General features: G+C 50.4%; 1 protein-coding gene across 4 annotated transcripts in view; it reads left to right on the forward strand.

The window, feature by feature from the left end:
- LOC119102513 (alpha-tocopherol transfer protein-like) overlaps positions 1-20,624 on the forward strand; it is a 37,178-nt gene that overhangs the window by 146 nt on the left and 16,408 nt on the right. For 2 of the 4 annotated variants that reach the window (XM_037225891.1, XM_037225892.1), the window contains exons 2-6: positions 2,240-2,561; positions 2,872-2,963; positions 3,304-3,454; positions 6,087-6,178; positions 7,006-7,107. In XM_037225891.1, coding sequence (XP_037081786.1) covers positions 2,393-2,561; positions 2,872-2,963; positions 3,304-3,454; positions 6,087-6,178; positions 7,006-7,107 — 606 coding nt within the window. In that variant the 5' untranslated portion in view covers positions 2,240-2,392. Of the gene's footprint in view, positions 1-19; positions 180-400; positions 422-2,239; positions 2,562-2,871; positions 2,964-3,303; positions 3,455-6,086; positions 6,179-7,005; positions 7,108-20,624 lie in introns of those variants that run through there. The other 2 variants (XM_037225893.1, XM_037225894.1) reach the window with 2 other exon arrangements.

The raw sequence follows: 20,624 nt of genomic DNA on the forward strand, positions 1-20,624 counted from the left end.
AAGTGACAACATTTGCGTATTCTATGTTACTTCACAAGTCAGATACCTACGTATTTATAACATCTGTCGCATCATTTGTGAACTGATATTTCTCTTTGATCAAGTAGAAGGGCAGAAGACTTGTGTGAGATGCATACAAACCTTTCACTTGCCAGCACTAGCATACCGAATATAACAAGGTAGATGAATGTTGCTTGTTGCATGAGGCATGTTCTTTTCTTTTGATATCACCCTGTTTTGCATTTCCTTGATGTACTATACACTATTCAGAAGCAAGCTTTTACAGACTGAATATGTTGATAGTCTTTGTCTTGTTCAGTTCCAGTGTGCAAAGAGATATGTCCACCATGCTGGATACTAGTGGTACAGCCAGGGTTAGTATACTGTGAAAAAAATCCATGTTATGCTGAAAATGGCTGAGGTAAGCACAACAGTCACCATGGCAATTTCATCATGTGTGGTGTAAACCTATAAATGGGTGAATAAAAAAAAAATATTGTAAATTTCAGAGCTTGGTGCACTGTCAACACCAGTTTCATTGCATAGCCAGCAGGGGTCATGGTCTAGGGGTGCTGATAGTGCAATGGGTAATCTGTGTTAACCACCACATATCTGAGAAAGCCTCTGGCAAACTAGAAGTATAAGGTAGTGCTTGCCCTTCCTGCCAGAGTGAGAGGCAATCTACACCATATTGCCTGAGCAGCTGAGTGTGTTGTAAAGCACCATAATGGTATCTAATGTTAGATAGCCTTGAATGGTATACATTCAACAGCAAACCTACAGGGTGGTTATTGTCAGGATACCCCTGATCTTTCTTGTTGCAAGTAGGTACGACATCACTGTCTCTCCATTCCACTGCCAGCATTCCAGGTTCATGATACCAGTGGAATAAGACCTGCAAATATTCACTGAGTGGCAATGGCAGCTCCTTAAGAAGTTAATGGGGCAGCTTATTTGGTCCAGGCAGCCTGTTGATGTGGAGGTTTTGTAGCTTTGTTGCTTCATGCTTGTTTGTTTCAATACTGGATATATATATATATATATATATATATATATATATATATATATAATGTACATATATACATGTGCATATGTATCATAATATGTACATATATATGCAGATATATAAAAATAAGAGAAGGCTCTAGTCCCCCCATTGATCCCAAAGTTTATCCCTAGAATGCCTGTTTAGATGTATTATAGTGAAAACATCACTGAAAAGTTGGTCAATACATCAGCTTTTTCTTTGCCTTTAGTGGACTACAGAACAGTCTCATGCCTTAACCTCTTAAAACCTAATATGTGTGTTCATCCTTGATTTGTCATACTTCCTCAAAATCCTTGGTTTCTTTGGTACATTCCAAGCAAGTTTGACCTCTATATGCTTTGGAGCTGCTGGTTTGTGTGATGCCCCAGCTCATCATGTTTCTTGCAGCCTCAAAGAGAGTTTATGCTGGCAGGTGATGAGTCCAAAGCCCCTGTCTCTTACCAGTGTATTGAAGTCATCATCAATCATTAGATGGGAATGACCAGTGGCAGCAATGTCCCTCAGGAGCTTGACAATAGCTGCAACTGCCAGCATGTCACTGCTTGCAGTTGCAGGGCTTCTGTAGATACTGTCATTTGCTCTGAATGTTTCACAGCCCTTGGGGCATACCTCAAGGGCTATACCTGCCTTGCCTATCCTGTAGGCACAAACCTGGTTGAAAGGTTGTCAGTAAGCCAATACTAGGCATTTCCCTTCCTTGACATTCCACACAGCTATCATATCTGTCAGTCACATATGTGTGTGCATGTGTTTTTACAATGATTATTATTATATTATTTTCAATGTTGCTAGCTTTGTGCATATCATGTGAAATGCATGTTATGTGTACAATGACCACATTTTGTGTGTCAGTTTATGTTTAAATGGTCACAACCAATGATGCTGTTGGGTTGCCTCCATTGCTGGAGATAAGTTGCATGAGCTGCTAGCAGCCAGAGCTATAGTACACCTGACCACTTGTGGGTCCTAGTGTAAGGCTTCATTCCCTCATCACTGGTCGCAAGTGTGCTGAATTTCATAAGATTGTGCTGATATGCAGATACAAGATTTTTGAAACCAGACTGCTGCTCGTGACAGTTTTTTAATTTCTGGAATCAGTTGTGCACCACTTTGGGGAGATAACTGATCACTGCTGCTGAGCCCCCACTGGTTACAGTGCCCTGGCCATGAATACTGGACTGTTTTTTTCAGAAGCTCATGATATTTTAAGTTTTGAAAGATATGATTTTATCTGTTGAAAACATAACAATTTCAAAATTTTCACTTTAAGAGATAGTTTTTAGGGATTTCATCAAGAATCAAGTACACGTTATTCATTTCAAGCAGCTAGCCCGTCATGTTAGTATGGCAGAGTGTGCTGGAGACATCATAGACAGTAACCAAATGAAAGGCTGCCTTGGTGTGATTGACATTCAACTACCTCATGAGCTGAAAAAGAAGGCAGAAGAGGAGCTTCAGGAAAAAGAAGAATGGCGGGACAGGGACATAGCTGCACTCAGAGATCTTGTATCAGGTGAGACCTGGCTGCTGGCTGACTCGTGGTTTGAACTGTTTGATAGTTGAGCATGGAGCATTTCCAGTGGCTGATTGGTGTGGCTGTGGCTGGCATTTCCAGTGGCTGGCATTTCCAGTGGCTGTATTCGCCTTGTGTGTTTGGTGACGTATCATATGATCTCTTTTATTTTTAGGTGTAGGTCGTTAAATGTAGGTGATGATTGATGCCCTGATCGGTGGCGAAATGAAGAAATTTGAACACACTTTCCGCCTGCATTGAAATTGATAGTCATGTATTATATCGCCTACCAATGAAATGTGGTTTTCAGAGGACACAGAACTGAACTCAAGATTGGATGACGAATTTCTGCTCAGATTTCTACGTGCTCGTAAATTTGACTACGACTGTAGCTTTCAAATGGTACGGTCTGTGTGTGGGAGAAAGGGAATGTGTTTGAATTTGAGGATTGATGTGTGAGCCATGTCATGAATCTTTTGTAAGTTTTGAAATATTTCATGAATTCTAACAATCAAAGTGTTAAGCATTCAACACCACTTATCTTCATAATGAATTTCATCATGTCCAGAACATACTTTGTGCCAAGAACATGCTGTGACTTACTGTTGTTATGACCTGGCTTTGGCCTTACTGTTCCGTGATAGTGCCACGTTACGACGGTGCCTCTTGAAGTTGGTGGTGTGACGGCCATGTTACGATCGTGCCCCAACTGTAGCCCGACTGCTGCCTGACCACATCTCAGGTGCAGCAGTACTACTGGACGCGTGCCCAGAACCGGCACCTGTTCGACGGCCTGCGGCCGTCGGCCTACCAGCGCGTTTTCGAGCGAGACCTGCAGCTAGTGCTGCCACAACGCGACCACAACGGCTGTCGCATTTTCATCTTCAGGCCCGGTCTGTGGATGTCGGCGTGTCCAGTTGGGGCCCCTAGCACCCTGGCAGGCTCGACAGCAGTGATCGAACCCTGCCACGAGGCTCAGCAGTGAAGGCCCTCGCGCCAGTATGTCGATAGTCCGTCGCGACTGCGTACGGCCGGGCGCGCACGGTAAACAGTTGCTTTGAGTGCTGTTTGTCAAGTACATAGTCTGCCTTCTTTAGCACTAAGTTACCATTGTCCAGATGACGGCAACATGAGTTTTGAACAGTCTTCGTTATTCCTGCACCAGTAGAGAGAATACAGCATAGTTTATGTGTAGATAATTAACAAGCGGAGTAGCGACTTTCGCACGACGGTCGCGGTCGCCACAGATTCGTGTCGATTGGTATGATGATGCCAAAAATTACGCCAGTGGAGTCAGCCATCTACGCCAAGCGATGGCAGTAGGGTTGGCCAATGCGTCGACAAGGCTGCCGCCGTTGTCATTTGAACAGTCGGACACGCACCGGTGTAAGGTTAGCGCGCTATTTCAGCTATAAAGCAAGCGAATCCCTTTTGCTAGTAAAAGCCTAATATATGGCGTTTGAACACCGCGTGCGCCGCCGTTGGTACGACTCCAAGTCGATTTCACTAAAATTGTTTTGAAGCAAGGATTCAATCACTCCGTAGCTTCGTTCATGACTACAGCTTTAACGTTGGTTATATTCAGTTTTCGCATATGGTTCATTGGTCATGTGAACTCGGGCGGAGTCAATTTGTTTTGTTATATATGCGCAGCTTTTCATTTGCATTAAGAGTACAGCTGTTTACCTGTAGCTGTTAAAACCATTTATACCAAAACCTCTGTAAACCATGTACCCGCAAGAGGTGTTTGAACTTCGACCACCTTATGTTGACATTCGTGATATCCCGCTAGGGGTGGTATGGGACGATCGTCGTCCTGATTGAGGCTTTATGACGTACCCAGCCGCTGTGGCTATACGTGCCTCTTGCCTGTCACCCTGGCTGGAAGGGCGAGCATCGCGGGGAGTCGATGCCGCACGTCTGGTTTCTCAAACTCGCTGGGTAACCACTAGGCTATCGGCACTCACAGACGTATGATAATTTGGGGCAATTTGTCTACTGACGGGGTTTGGTGACTGTGGCAGTGCACTTGAATATGTCCACTCGCGTGATTTTGCAATTTTTTGAAACTGTTGGAGCCGTGGTCTCGACTTTGGATTTCATCTGGATCTTTTTAGGTGCCACGATCCATCGCAGACGCTCGTGATGCTAACGTGCCTGTTAGCATCCACAACTCGGCCTTCGAAACTTAGGGAAAGGCGTTTTCGCCCATGTGAAGGGTGTGCCAAGGAGTGCGCATTTTGATGCTGCACGTGTGCCTTTTAGAGCATGATCGCCAATAATGATGATAGTGGCAATTTTACTAGACCAAAAGTCAAAACATTCAGGTCAGATGCAGGCAGATTTGAACTGCTCTAGCCGAGATATCAGCATGAGTCGCTTAAAGGGTCAAGAGGTACGTGTAACTACGCATGATGCATGATCATAGCGTGCTGCCGTGGAGGGACAAAACCTTTTGATGTGCGGATGCTTCAGCGTGCTGTAAATGTCACGTCCTGTGTGTGGCGTGCGCGGGCCAACAGCAAATCGCCGTTTCTGTCCATACTACTGTGTCACACTTAACACATGACTTTGATTATGTTGTGTGTAGGGAAGACCTTTGAGCAGGCCGGAACCGGTTGCCGCTGCCTGTCATGTGGGCACAGTGAAATTGCGCATAAACTGACAGAAACTCGTTGGTCGTCATCAAACTGTGCAGCTGCTTCCTGATGAGTCGAGCATTCAATTAAAGGACGCTGTTACCATGCCGCAGCGGTGTAATCAAGTTATGTAATGCGTTGACTTAAACAAACACACGTCACTGTACCTCATGACATTGTGATCACCGACTGTTCCTTATCTGCTGCTCTGGCAAGAATTTGAGATGAGCTTTCTACGGCCAGCAGACATTGATTGTTTCCACTGTTGTTCGTAGAAATCAAGGTAGATACTAACATGATGGATATAGATTAATATCACCAAATTATACACATTGACAAGCAAATCTTGCGAAGCAAAATATTGTTTCGAGTGCTACGTACGTGCTGGCTCATGTTGCTCAGCTGATGGAAATTGATTTATGTGTTAGTCCTAACGTTGTGATATGCATTTATTTAGCCTTAAACTGGACGTGATAAGCTCATTAGGTAGGGTCCACATGATATATCACTTCAGATATTGACATTATCTGTCATGGGAATGAGAGTGAATCGCTCATGAATGTATTATGCGATTTTTCCGATTACACGCTTTCACTATTTGTACTGCTGTCAAACCAACGCGTCCTACTTTCTTCATTTTTTAAATGTCATCATAATATATGAAATCAGCATTATGCTGTGTTAATAAAGCTTTAAAGCTGCTCTATTCAGCTTACGAGGATCAAATCGATTACTTTACTTTTTTCTAGTGCCTGTCAGCTGATGTCGCCAGTGGTTTTGCGTGCTGGTTGTAGATTTTGTTTGCCGGTGAGAACGGACCCTTGCGTGTTGTGGCCGCTGCACGCCGACGTGGGCTTGTCTTCAACGAGATTTGTCATCTTCACAGGAGCCTGGGACCCGTCCACTTGCAGCATGGATGATATCTTCTGCACGAACGTGCTTTGTCTAGAGCACGTAGCCCGCGAGCAGGCCACGCAGGTGAGCAGGCGTGAACCCGTCCGCCGTGCTGAGCTCACAGCATAGTGCGGGACAGGAATGGGGAGGGGTTCTTGTTCAGCTCAGTGGGTTCCGCTGTTTGTGCCGACTGGGGAGTCCGTGACGTGGTCTCCGCTTGGAGTGGTCAGAAACTTATATATGTTGAGCATAAGACTCAGTGCAGAAACGCCAAGAGTTTAACGCCTTTCTTGTTCTTGCCAGGCTCATTGTCCATTCGGTTGCCATTTCCCCGTACGAGGCTGACAGTTGGGTGCCGGGCATTGCTCACTCTCTGAACTTGTAGCGATATTCCGCACCAGGCCGTGCGTCGGAATTCCAACAATTTCGACATTCGTCGTGCGTCGGCATTTGATGCCACTGGTAAATGTACAGCTGAGTTCCAGCATCGGCGCACATATCGAACGCGAATCGGTGTCTTGCCCCCCTTCCTGCCGCCTTCCTGCCCGCGCCTTCAGCCCGTTAGTTCCAAGTTGGCTTAAAACACGGTTTGTCTGAGCCTTGTCGCTTGTATGGTGGTGACGTTTCGGTTTTGCTGATTGGGCATGCCTGTCGTCGTGCCTGTCGTCGTCGATACCTCGTCGTCGATTTGTCGTGTGACGTCGTCGATAGCCATGTCCGCGTAAAAGAATGGGCATGGCGTATATGTCCCGCGTTTGGATTTCGTCGGCGTCGTTTTGCGGCAGGCATAGCCGGTTTTAATGTCGGTCCCCCATGCTGGCTGACTTTGGTGTAGGTTAGGACGCGCTATGCTGTTTTTTTTCTGCTGGACGGTAATCCCGGTTTGCTTAAACGGAAATGCTGCCTCTCAGGTGTGCGGCGTCGTAGCCATTCAGGATTTCACCGGGTTCGGATTTCACCACATGAGACACTTCACGACCGAGCACATCCGGAGGATGATCTCAATACTGCAGGTGAGTGGCCATTACCCCTCCCCCTTCCCCCGCCGCCGATTCTTGTTCCGTTCTGTTTTTTACTGTTGGGCCTGGCAGCGCACACCTGGGGCTGGACCGGGTCGGGCAGCGGGGTGCTAGGCACTCACTGACAATTGGCCGCCAGTCAGGAAATGGACAAAAAAAAAAAGATTGGACAGACTGGTTTTACGGAATTCAAGGATTTCTGGTCTGGCGCTTTGAAACAGACCAATTAAGCTTCAACCCTCGCCCTGCGGGAGTATTCTGTTTGCTGCGCCCCATGATGGGAGGCTCCCCGCAAGATCTAGAGAGTTTATCAGCCTAGAGTCGCGCATAAAATGGCTTCACCTTGGGAGGTCAAACTAGGTCACAGGGGTCGAATTAACGTTTCGTAGATCCCACGTATGATCTCAAGAACTAAGAAGGCTTTGACAATGCGGGAGACCGCGTTGAGTTTTTTTTGTATCTACGTGATGAATGCCGGTGGGACACCGGTGCATGTAGCTTGTGAAATGTCATCAGCGTCAAAGCGTTGTAGGCGATTTTTGCATTGGCATGTCCGATTATAGCATCAATCGAGCAGCCCACATAAGGATAGTAGCAGGGTTGGAATGGTGTTAATCCGCAGATACGTGCATTTAAGGTTAAAAATCGTATGACTGTCAAAATTCAAGGGTTGAAATCTGGTGTTAAAGGCAAACGTTTAGCCTAGTTTGACCCTAGATCGCCTGCCCTTTCAATTTCATCAGAACAGTAGTAAAATATTTCACAGCGATACAGATAAGAAAAGTCTAAAAAACCTCTTTGAGACCATTTCCTGACAGAAATTATCGTGATCTGCTGCTTTTGTGCGAAACGTCACCGACGCGACCTCGAGAAAGACCTCATAAATCATGAATGGTCGAGGTCCGGGACTTCAGAACTTCCTAGCATAAGCGAAAATGGCATTTTGTCAGGCACTGGAGATTTTAGTAACGTGTTCAAAACCGTTCAAATGCCATGTCATAATTTGGGGGGACTCTGTGACCCCCGTCGCAGGGTGGGAGTTAACCATCGGGAATAAAGAAAGAACTGGTACAGCTGTCCGTAGGGAAGAGTGACATTTTGCGAGCAGTTGGGTGCAAAAATATGTGCAGAACCAGTTCAGCACCAAAATGGTTTCGGACGGATTTTAGGGCAAACATTGGTACAACTAGCTCCGCTCTACCCGAAGTGGCCTGTGTTCGTGGATACTTTTATGCTGATCCCGTGCGTGAGGCTACCATTCATTGTCAATCAACAGCAAAAAAAAAAAAACAACTGATGTTTGTCGTAAAAAACTCGCACGAGACCCGGTTGGCATTCAGAGATGGCGTTTGTAAGTTAGTGCATGGAAAGAACATCAGACCAACTTGTTATCTAAAGCTTGCACGGCGAATAAATTATCAGCCCCACCGAATGTCTTGGTGCTAACGTTTGTTGTTTTTAACTTGGCTATGGAAACACCGCCTTGGGATGATATCCCCTGCTCCCCTCCCCCTCCACGATGGCCAAAGCGCCTGGGGCGCTCGAGTGATCCGCCTTCCATGCGTCTGACCGCTGCCCACATATTTTGGGATTTTCACCATCTGTAGTGTCTGCACGCGTCCCATGACGGGGCAGATCGAATAACCCCCGCACGGCTCGTCCCGGCAATGGCTCGGCAGGTGCCCGATCAGGTTGTAGCATTTTGAAGTGCCCAATCACGGAAAGAAAGCTGACGGTAGCATAGTGGAGGCGTAGCATGGTGCAGGCCGTCCGCAGTGAACAGTGAGATTGCGTGTGCTGGGACACGGTGCGGTGGGTTGACGTTACCGTGTGTCACGCTGGAAGTGATCGCTTCGGGGTCGTGCCTGGCGAGGGTACCCCGCGGCGCCTGGACGGGCCCGCGCGGCACCTAGCACCGGCCTCGCCGGCGGCGTTCCCAGCCGGACCGTCGCCGCCGCCGCCGCCGCCGCCGCCGCCGCCCGCCGCAGCGCACGCGCCGTGGCGCGCACCCCGCCGGGCATTGCCTGGGGCGCACGGGGAGACTGCTCGTACAGGGGATGGGGAAGGGGTGGCATGGGCGTGCTGGCGTGGGTCGTGCGTGGCTGCGGACGGTGGCAGACGACGGGAGCCAGAGACCTGCCGTGTAAGCAGGCTGCACGCAGTAAACAGGCCATTACTGACGAGCGATGATCCGCGAGATGTGCCGCAGACGTGTGTGTCAGTGCAGTGGTTCGGCTGCGCGTCTGGGAAACCAGGGGTACGGGGTTCGATTCTCCGTAGTGCCCGTCGTTCCCACCAGGGCAAGGGCCCGCCACGCCCGTAGCCTCAGCAGCTGAGTGCGTCGTAAAGTTCCAATTACAACAGCAATGTGGCGCGTTCTGCATTCCAGCGACATGATGCTGCTTTGGGATGTTATATGCTATTGCCAGTTTGTGGCATTTTTAGGACGAAATCTTTGATGATATAATCACGGCTTGTCTGGAGTTCATAGCGAGCGTTCCGGCTCGTGGGACCACTTTGGACAGCATCTTGCTCAGTCGCCCGTTGGGACCGTCCTTGCTGCGTTTTGTGTCGTCTTATCGCACTGGGCCATAAAAAGTGTGTTTATTATCCTCTTGTTTCGTATGGCTGGGCAATCATTGATCCTGATACGGTATCTGGTATCGCCCCAGACGGACCCAGCGACCAATAACCCCCGGCTTGGGACATCATGTTCAGGCTTTATGCCAGTAACTAAGTGGACTTTCATCCCGTCATTGTATCTTTTCAATGCCGTTTTCGGCCCCATGGCAGGCTACGTTCCTCGCATGCGTGTAGGGTGCGCTTTTGCGGACGCGTTTGTCGTAGCCAAATTGCTGTCAAAAATCCGTGCAGCGTTGCGTTAACTTGCGCAATGTCACTGGATATAGCTGTGCGCCTACCTACAAATATGTTTGTATGGCTGAGAATAGGTTGTGGTGTGTGGTACGCATTACCTCTGTTCGCGAAGAATACGGGATGATTGTGTGCCGACCTCAGTGTCGAATAATGTTATGTCCACGTAACGAACATGTTACGTAACATATTGCAAAGCAGCCCTGCCGAATGAGCCTATAACAGCCACTCGCAGGTGGTGCCGCGCACCAAAGCCGACAAACAGCGGCCGTTCCCTTTCCCTGCTTATCCTTGCTATGCGTTTGAATTTGGATTGCTCATACCGGGCCGCTGGTGGATAGATACTGTGGACACCGAGGCAGAGTCCTTTGGCCAGAAAGCATGTGTGAAAACATGCCAATAGTTATGTCAAAATAATACGACAGCAAATTTGGTGCTTAAATCATGCGCTGATGACAGCACATACACACGCGGAGCTGTTTGTCAGCGGGCTTTACGAGTCACGTACAGCCGCCTGTTGTGGCCTTTTCATGCCGAGGTGTGTTTTATGCCGGTAAGGATGAAAGGCTGCTGTATTCCACGCAGCAGAGGACGACTCAAGGCACCCGTCGACAAAAAACGCAAGGCTTTGTGGAAATGATTTCAGCGATTACAGTACTAATTACTCACGATGTAACGGACGCAGCCTTCCCACGTGGGCGCACCAGCGTTTTCTGATCTTGGAACTCCCGTAACAGATTATAACAGCCGCACCAGTATCCTCGGTTCCTCTACGTAGAAGTGACGAAGCGGTGGGACATCACCCTGCGTTCTTCAATGACGTCGTCCACCTTCAGAGCACGTAGCCATGTGCGGGGATACCTTAAGATCGTCCCATTAAAAACTGACGTCGTGAGGATACCTCCAGATTGTCCCATTAGATAATACCGCGTGCTGCTACGCCCAGCCGACCGGCGGGTTCCGCTGGCTGGGGGCGTCTTCGGTCGGGCCGATACGGCCACACCGCACGCAGAGCTCCCAGAAGCTGGCCGGTGTTAGACGCGCCGCCTGAAGTGACAGGCCTGCAGCTGGGTCCCGTCACGTGGCTGTCCAGACTGGCCGAGGCATCCGCAGAAGCGCAGTGCAAAGCGGGTTTTTATTAGGCTGCTGTTGTCTTTCAGTTAAGTTCTGTAAATGGCGAGGACAGTAAGGGTCTGTCAGCCATGCGCCTCATTGGATGGACGTGAATCCTATCAGTGGGTTGTTTCTGGCAGTCTGGTTACTTTGTGGTGGTTGGATGCCTGTCGTGTTTCGTTGAGGTGCTGTCTTTAGGGCGGGGGGGGGGGGGCGGGGGACACAGGAGCATCCACTCCTCCCCTTAGGTTCCGAGGGGCTCTTCGGGCCCCTCAGAACTTACGATTAAGGGCCGGAAAGGCCAGTCCGGAAGTCTCACTCTGGAGCCCCAGTCCGCAGGGCTGGGCACTCAAATGCCAGTCAAAGGGCCCTGCGCGTGGAACAGGACCGATAAAGGCCTACATTTCTGATAAGGGTCTAGCACTGAGTCGATACGCGCCCAGATTTCGGTCAGACACCACCAGTAACGCACAGTCAGCTCCGTGGCGCCATGGGCTTATGGGCTCATTTTCCAGGCAGGGACAAAGCTGGGGCTTATGATTTATATTGCTCCGGGCCCCACAGCGCTTAACGGGAGCCCTGTGTTGTCAAGGGGCTCCGAGTCGGCCAGAAACAGTGTTCGAAGAGCCTAGAGGGCCCACTGGATCTGACGATCAAGGGCCCGATTGAAGGGTCTAAAGGCACAAATGCTGGCTGTTATTCGGTGGCCCCGACCTGCGAAGGCGGACCCTCAAATAACTGTCAGAGGGCCCTTTGCGCTGATTGGGGACCCCATGAGCCGATGTGGGCCTATATGTCTGTTAGGTACCACCGTACCACATAGTTGATTCCGTGTCTATATGGGCCCCAGGAACAAATTCCCAATCAGCTATAAAGTCTTGGCCAATGATTAACACTGGTCGGGGGCCTTGTATTTCTCAGGGGCCAACAGCGCCTGACAGAAGGTCCTGTACTCGCGAAGGCCCCGAGCTGAGCAAGGAAAGCGTTCGACAAGGCCCGTTGATGGGTCCGGGCGTCCCACCGGAACTAACGATCAAAGGCCCGGTTGTAGGCCATAAGGGCCCGAGGGACTGGCTGTGGTTCGCAAAAAGAATTACGGCCCGTTGGGTCGCGACCTGAAACACCAGTTAGAGGTCCTCTTGTACCGTTTTAGGAACCCCTGAGACAACGCGGGTGTCTGAGTCGGTCAGAGACCACGAACACCGAACAGTCTGTTCCATATCCGTCTGAGCCATTGAGACCCATTTCCCAAGCAGAAACGAGGCCGTGGTCCGCGATTTTCAATGTTCCGGGTCCCTGACGCAACGAGGGGCTCCTGTGTCTGTCATGGGCCACAGTAACGATCAGGGGTCCTGTGGTGGCAATTAACCCCGAGTCGGAGCGGTGGTTGAGGGGGCCCGAAGAGGGGGCGGAGGGCCTCTCAAGACCAAAGGTCAATTGCTTGATGGGATGGTTGAAGGGTCCGAAGGGCTGAATGTGGGTTACATTAAGAACAGGCCCATGGTCTGAAATGTCAGTAAGATGATCGCTTGCACCGATAGGGACCCTGAGGCAGAGCGTTCCTCTATTTGTGCCAGAGATCACGAACAACGAACAGTCGGCTCCAGTTTGCCCTGAGCTCTGGCGGGCCCATTTTCCAAGTTGGGACAGGGCTAGGCGAACGATTTACATCGGTCGGGCTTCTGCATCATTCAGGGACCCGCAGTGCCTAACAGGGCACTTTGGTCACTTTGTGTCAACAATGAGCCTAGAATAGGTAAGTGGAAGATTTTCTCAGCAGGGACGGGGACGGGTGCCCGAGTGGTAGAGGGTCTCTTGCGTTGGTCGGGGCCCTCTGACAGTGAAAGGAAGCAATAAGAACTTATGATGAGTGCTATCATTGAAGTAAAAGAAGAGTTCCGTGCGAATCAGGGCCTCCAGTACCGAACGGTGGGTCCTCCAGCCCTGTTCCAGCATGGGCCTGTTAAGCCCAACTGGAGTCCATGTGCTAATTATTTGGCCATTTGCGGCGAGCAGGGATGTCGTTGCGTTAATGGCGGTTCATACGTCGATCCGGGGTTAACTGCGCGAGTCAGAAGGCCTCCCGCATCATTGAGCGGACCATTGTGATGTGATGCATCCATCCAAGAGCCTCCGGATCGGCCAGCGGATGCCGCCCCGTGTCGCCAGAATGACGGCCGGAAAAGACACCACGTTAGGACAGAATGGCCCTTTAGTCCTTAACCGGGAACAACAATGTCCCTTGTAGCGTTGTTTTCAAGGAGGTCCCTGTACCAGAAATAACGTGTCCCATGAGTGTTGAATGTAGTGGATCGGAATGAGTCTAGAACGCGCAAGACCATCCCACGTTTCCATTAGTGGTGCGTGGGATGGCTTTCATTATTTTGGTTTTTCTAGTTGCATTAGTTTTTATTTTCATTGTTTTACGGAATCAACTATTGAAACAAATACCATCAAAAGGTTTGAGCCTGCGCGCTGAGTGCCGATAGTGTTGTGGTTAACGCACCTGCGTTAACCAACGCACGCCTGGGAAACCACAGGTACGGGGTTCGGTTCCTCACGCCCTTCCTGCCAGAGTGGGATGCTGGCGGCGTCATATAGCCCCAACAATTAAGTGCGTCATAAAGCCCCAATGACACGCCCGTGGTCTCGGGAAGCAAGGATAGTGACGGTTTGGGTTGCAGTTCTCGTAACACCGAACGGCGTTGGCCACTGCAAGTGACGCCAGGGGGCGGGAATATCCCTAAAAGTATGATGTGATGTCCAAAAGCGTTCAAAGGCACTTCTCTAAGATGCGTCGCCATTTTCGTTCACCTATTGACCACGGCCTACTGATAGCTGCGGGGCCGACGCTGCGCGGCCCAGGGAGATTGCAACGCCTGGTGTCGAGTTTTTTGCTTTTAAGTTAAACGCGCGCGCAACCTGAAAACTAGGTTGCATAATTTATGCCACAAATTAATTCTGACTTAATGTCGAACATATCCGGATAAGCATGGTTTGGCCACGTTAATGCAAATTATTGACCCATTTTGGTCTTCAATCTACATTGGCAGGATGCTTGTTATCCCTGTACAACCCAGACGAAAATTCTGATAAAGTAGTCTGAGCTCTCTCGGTTTAAAAAGAGTCCACTGAATCATTGTAAAATGAAGAATGTGGGTGGTGTATTTCATGCAGTTATTTTACGCATGATTTTGTCAGTTTATTTACGATAAACTTAGGACAGAATTGATATGGTGGTAGCGTCTGACCTAAATCCCAGTTATAGAAGGTAAAAATGTGTTATATGTATATACATATATGGATATATATATACATATAGGGACAACATGTTCTCAATAACAAATGGGCCATATCCGGCGATTTTTTTCTTTGGGGTCGCCTTTTACTATCAGGGGGTCCTTTCCAAGGCTCTGGCTGCGCCCCTGGGTGTCGTTATTGATAAAATATATCGCCTTTGGGTATCCGAGGTGTTATTATATTGGTTATCTTGATGTTGCTTGTTGTTGGTATATTATGCTATATTATGATCTCGCTTCTTCTGTCTGAGTTGTTGTTATTGATAAAATGTATGCATCAGAAAAAATATCGCATTTAGCGTTACAAGTGATCAACACTGACGTCAAGCCAATAAGAAGAAAGTGTCACGTGGGCAGTGGCCCAACGGTCCCGCAACATCAAATGTGTGTCCCTGCACACAGACACCGAGCGCGAGGTCATTAGCATTGATCGGGGCGAACCACGCCTCCCGGGCTATAGTGCTGCTGCCGGAACAGCCGAGAAAGCCACTTCGTCTTGCGTCCAACCTTGTCTCCAGATCGCAGCCCAGCCGCGGGCCAACAGCGATCGCCGTCCTAACGGCGTCCACTCGTGCCGCGCCGCATGGAGGCGACGCTGGCCGGTGGAGGGCCGGCGCCGCCCGGCGTCCTCGTTTGCATGTGCTCTGTACGCGCCGCCGCCGCCGCCGCCTGCGTTCATCTTCGCCTGAGAAGGACGCGCCACATCTGTCTCGGCTGGACGTTGTTTTTGCCGCAGATCTGCGGCAGTGCGGTGCCCATAAACTGCGGAGGGCGATAGCATCGGTCGGCGGCGCGGAATGTGTCGCCGCGTCGTCATCGCCAGCAGGCCCAGTCCGGCGGCTGGGGCGCGGCACACGCAGCGGTGTTGCCTTGTGTAGTCATGCTGCCTCTCGTATGACTTCTTGGCATGACGTCATTCAAAAAGTCGGCGCTGTTGGTTGCAGGCTGCTATGATCGGGACAGCGCGTTACTGTGTGTTTTGTCACCCTGGCAGACTGTTTTGTGAGAGAGGCGTACTTTGTATGTTCAGTTCCATTTTTTCAGCTCGGCGATCTTCGGGAGCCCTTCATTGGGCTGTTTTGTTCTCAGCTGGACATTCGAATATAGTGGATAAGAATGCATGTGCGCAGGACGTAACGCTTATTGCTTCGGCTCAGGGAAAAATAATTTTTAGTTGACTGTGGAAAAGTTGCGGTTTTCCATAAGGCAAGTGTTTTCTGCTTGCGTCGCAGTAAACTGTGGAACAGTCGCGGTTTTCCTGATTCATGTGGCTCCTTTCCTTTTTAGGTGAGTGTTTTCTGCTTGCGTCGCAGTGCTTCGCAGCATCTTGTCCTTAACATAGACACTGCGGGAGACAGGCACCCGCTGGTTACGTCACTAAGGCGGCGCACTGTCCACAGTATTACTTCCGAGGACAGTGCGCGGAGGTGGCGATAGCTTACGTGTTCGGGATTTTTGGAACTTACAAAGTTCTGGATCAGATGCTCCTGATTCTAGGGAGAAGGAAGGAATAATTTTTTAGGTAGGCTCCAGCCACTTGGGCTCCGCTCGAGGTCGGCAATTAAGGGCTTGGGCGCTGCGTGACCATTTGTCGTCGGTGCGCCCGTAAACTCTAAATCATTATCATTACAACCAAGGGACAGATTTGAGGGCCCTAAGGGTTGGCCAGATGTCTTACCAAGTTGCCCGGCCGCGCAGGACCGGAACTCAAATGCCAGTAAGAGGTTCCATTGCGACGATCAGAGGGCACCTGAGTCGACCAGGGCCTCAGCGTCGGTCGGACACCACCAGTGCCAAACAGCCGTCTTCGTGTCGGCCCCGCTTCGTGTGGGAACGGGTCCTGTCTCCCATACAGGAACAGGACCTGTGATTTACAATGGTCGGCACCCCTTATGCAATGATGGTCCTTTGTTGCGGTGCGAGCCCACAGTGGGGCCCTAACAGGGGGTCCTGTATTGGCAAGGGACCCGAGTCGACGGGGGACAGTGTTAGCCTGGGACAGCGTTTTCACGTCTTGTTCGAGTGGGCCCGAAGAAGTGCCCGAAGGGCCCCTTAGAATCAGTGATAAGGGGTCCCATTGGATGGCCCGAATGGCTGTCTGTATGTCACATTAAGGGCCCGACCTCCAAATGTTAGTCAGGGGGCCTCTTACACCGAATGGAGCTTCCCTAGGACAATGCGGGCCTCTATTTCGGGCAGAGACCATCAACACCGAACAGTCGGTTCCATGTCGATCTGGGACCTGGGGGCACGTTTACCAAACAGGGACAAGGTCCGGGGCCACGACATGCATTGGTCTAAGCCCCTGAAACAATGTGGAGCCCCTGTCTCGGTTACGGCCCTGCAGTACCTAAACATGGGTCCTGTATCGGTAAGGGCCTTCGGGTCGGCCAGGGAAACATTTGCCGAACAGGGACAGGGACGGGACGCCGAATGCCAGAGGATCTCCTGCGTTGGTCGGGGGTCTCTGACAATGAAAGGAGATATCATTACTCGCGATGGGAGTCCACAGGAAAACAATGAGAAGACCCTGTGTCAGTCAGGGCTCCCAGTGCCGAGCGGGGAGGGGCCCCATTATATTTTAGCCAAAGCTCGGTTATTTTACCCAGGGATCCAATAGTTGGCGCCGAGTTGGAGCTGCCGCGCCAATTATTGGACCACTGCGAGGGAAAGGTACCTCGTATCGTTAATGAGGGCCCCTTCGTCGATCTGGAGGGGACCATTGTGTGATGCATCTTTCTTAGGGCGTCCGGTTCGACGAGGGGATCCTGCCCCGTGTCTTCAGAATGGCAGCCGCTAGGCACCCCGCACTGGAACGGAATGGCCCTTTAGCCCCCGACTGGGCACGATAATGTGCCCCCTAGCGCTCTACCCATGGAGGGCCCCTTGCCCTGAAAAGGCAATAGGTCTACATAGTGTTTAATAGGGTGTATCGAAATGAGGTCAAAGATGGAAAAGGTTGACCTATATCTGCCTGTAGACGTCCATCCTTTTGCACGATCTACAAGAAAAACAACTTACTTCAAACGGTGTGGTATCCGCACGGTTGCAATCTTCGGAGTAAGAACACTAATGACCGCGGTTGCAGTTTCCGTCAAACCGAATGGCGCTGGCGGAAGCAGATGTCGCCAGGCGGTGGGCACCGGGCGCGCGAGATCGACCATTATAATAATGTTTCCGGGTGTCTCAAAATACATTTTGCTCAAAGCTGACACTGCGGCCTGTATTTTACTTTAAACTATCACCGTGTTTCTGGCTATCACCCTGTCGAAACTATCAGTTTTGAGTATGTTCCCGGAATACATTTACAGTTATAGCCACACGAAAAATAAATTTTCTACTTTACCCTTCCAGTTTCATCACAAGATTCTAGCTCCACTTTTCGGTCCTTTACGCTGTAATCCGTTCCTCCTATCAATAAAAAATGTCAGGGGTGAAATGTGCGTCCGGACTACCTTTAAAACTTACGAATTGGTGTCTGTAAGTGTTCAAATGTACTTCTTTCGGACATGTCGTCATTTTCGTTCTTCCGTTGGCCTCCACCTAACTGGAGCCGCGGGTTGACGCTGCTTGCGTAAGGAGACTGTGACGCCGGGTGCTGGGTGTTTTGTTTCAAGACTTACGAGCGCGAATGCTCAAAGGCATGCCACATGATTGCTTTCACTGATCGATTCTAAGTGAATGTTGAACATTTCTAGACAAACATGACTTTGGCGATCCAACCTTGTTATCCCATTTCGGTCTACAGTCCACGTTCACTGGGTCTTCAATATTTCTGTAGAACCCAGCAAAAATTATGGCGAACCCCGGAGTGCTATCGGCCTGGAAAGAGTCCATTGAAACCACTTGAGTAGCGCTCAACCGTGGACTGAATAAGCGTCCATCGAAACCACTTGACTAGAGTTCAACCGTGGACTGAATAGGAGTCATTTGAAACCACTTAGGTAGAGTTCAACCGTGGACTGAATAAGAGTTCATCGAAACCACTTGAGTAGAGTTCAGCCGTGGACTGAAGAAAACCATCGGGTTTTCCCATGCAGTTACTTATCGCCCGGCTCCTTCACTTTCTTGACTTCAAAACACTAACAGAATTGTATCTTCCGGTTGTTTCTGGCGTCTGGTCTATTGAAAGGAAGTGACAACAAAAATCACACGCAATCACCCGCAAATCGTATCCACTCGATATCAAATGGTCCATATCCTGTGTTTTTTTTGGGGGGGAGGGGGTCGAGGAGTTTTCACCACCAGGAGCACTTACCCTCAAAACCTTACCATGACTGGCTGCGCGTCTGGTACAAGCCGTGGTGGTGTTGTTGGGCCAACACAACATACCACCGCGTCTGCTCTCTCTTTCTCTCTCCCCCCGGTAATTTACACTGAAGATGACAAGCACATCGCCGGCCATACACCACGTGCAGGCGACCGCGTCATTATGCCCAAACGCGCTCGGCCTCGTTCGAACTCAGTGATCGTATCACTCCACTCATAGAAATCCGTAGTGGAGGCTTGGCGCGATTTCCCCAATCTTGCCGGTGCATCTTGAGAGACGACGCGCGTCCCTGCTCGAAGTCTGGTCACTATGCCCAAATAAGTCGGTTTTACGTCATCGATATCGCGTACAGAAGTGGGTTGTTTTCACCCGGAAGGGGTGTCCCCGGTGTGATCAGAGTTATGGGCCGTCGAAGCCTGCGCTGCCCCGCCGTCAGCTCTCGCGCGCCGCCCGGGGGGTGGGTGACATCGTACGCGGACGTCAGCCAGCGCTGCCTGTCGACCGGTGGATTCGTTCGGCAAGGTAACGTGACTTGCGTAAAACAGCTGTCGCCCCAACTCTGTTGCTGATATGGATAGTGGCATGTTAGATATGGGAAGACAATACCGCGTGGCACCATTCTTGTCTCTGGGAGGATATTCAGACCTCATGGCGAGGTTGAAGAAATCCCCCTCCCTCTCTTCTTTTCGTGCTCTCTGTCTTCCCCGTTCCTATCACTACTTTGTTGCTAGTGAGAGTGGTGGTGTGCGGACCGCGGTGCTGTCGGTCCCCGGCGCAGCCACTAGAAGGATACAGATCGTGCCTTGCTTCCAGGCCACTGGCCAGTCAGCGGGTCGCTGTGCGCGGCGTGGGACGAGTGAGCTGCCGGTCGGCGTGGCTTGACGCGGGGATGGTGTCAGTCCTGAGCGGCCGCAGCCACACGTCGATTGCAGCCCATGCCAACGGATCTCAGCAATGCGTATGCGTTGATGCATTTGATTTTAGAGGTGACTTTCATGGGAGTGGGTCAGGCTGAGTGGTTTTTGGCTGGCTTGTTTTTGGCTGGCTTGTTTTTGCGCCAATTCGAGTAACGTGCTTCAGTGGCGGGCTATGGGGGTGACCAGACCTGGTCATTTCAGTTGACGACATTAATGTGGAATGGCGTGTGTTTTGGATGGCCACGCCCATGTGGTGTTGAGAAGAAAAAAGTGATGAACCGTCTCCAGACCGGTTTCAGAAAGCAGCAGCATTGTGCGCTTGCTGTTGGCGCGTGGTGCTGCTGCTGGCCAGCCGGCGGACCTGTGGAAGTGATCCCTGATGTGATCTGTCGACGCCACGTTTGCCCGCACGATGCAGCCTGTGTCACGTCTTTATCACCCCCCGCTGCTGAAATCTGAAGTGATCCGTCGACGCTACATTTGTCTGCACAATGCATGTGTCACGTCTTTATCAGCTCTCGCTGCTGAAATTTTAAGTGATCCGTCGGCGCTACATTTGTCTGCACAACGCAGCCTGTGACACGTCTTCATCAGCTCTCGCTGCAGGAATCTGACACCGGTTCATGACAACATGACATCGTAATGAACCGAACGAGATTACGATGCTCTAGCAGTGGTTTCGTCCACGCCCTTCGCATTCGTTCTCACCGGGCTGGTGTGGTGAGTGTTCACCTGTGAGGGCCGGGGTCAAAGTCAGCCCCTCTGTGTACCCGGAATAACTTTGAAATCGTTCCATTGAGGCCTGGCAAATTAGCAGTTTCTATCAAGCGATCAGCCGGACGCATTCTGGATGGCAAAATTATGAGCGTGGCGGCAACCTGACGCCCCTGACCCGACCTGGCCTGACCTGACCTGACCTGACCTGACCTGGCCTGGATTGTTAGCGTTTTCAACATTATGTTGGAATACCTGGCGTCCAAGAACACATTATTTCGTGTGATATAAGTATCAAAGTTATGCGGGCATGACTACAATTGC

The sequence above is a fragment of the Pollicipes pollicipes genome, unplaced genomic scaffold (assembly GCF_011947565.3).
Source record: "Pollicipes pollicipes isolate AB1234 unplaced genomic scaffold, Ppol_2.1 Scaffold_5724;HRSCAF=6776_pilon_pilon_pilon, whole genome shotgun sequence".
Taxonomy (NCBI): domain Eukaryota; kingdom Metazoa; phylum Arthropoda; class Thecostraca; order Pollicipedomorpha; family Pollicipedidae; genus Pollicipes; species Pollicipes pollicipes.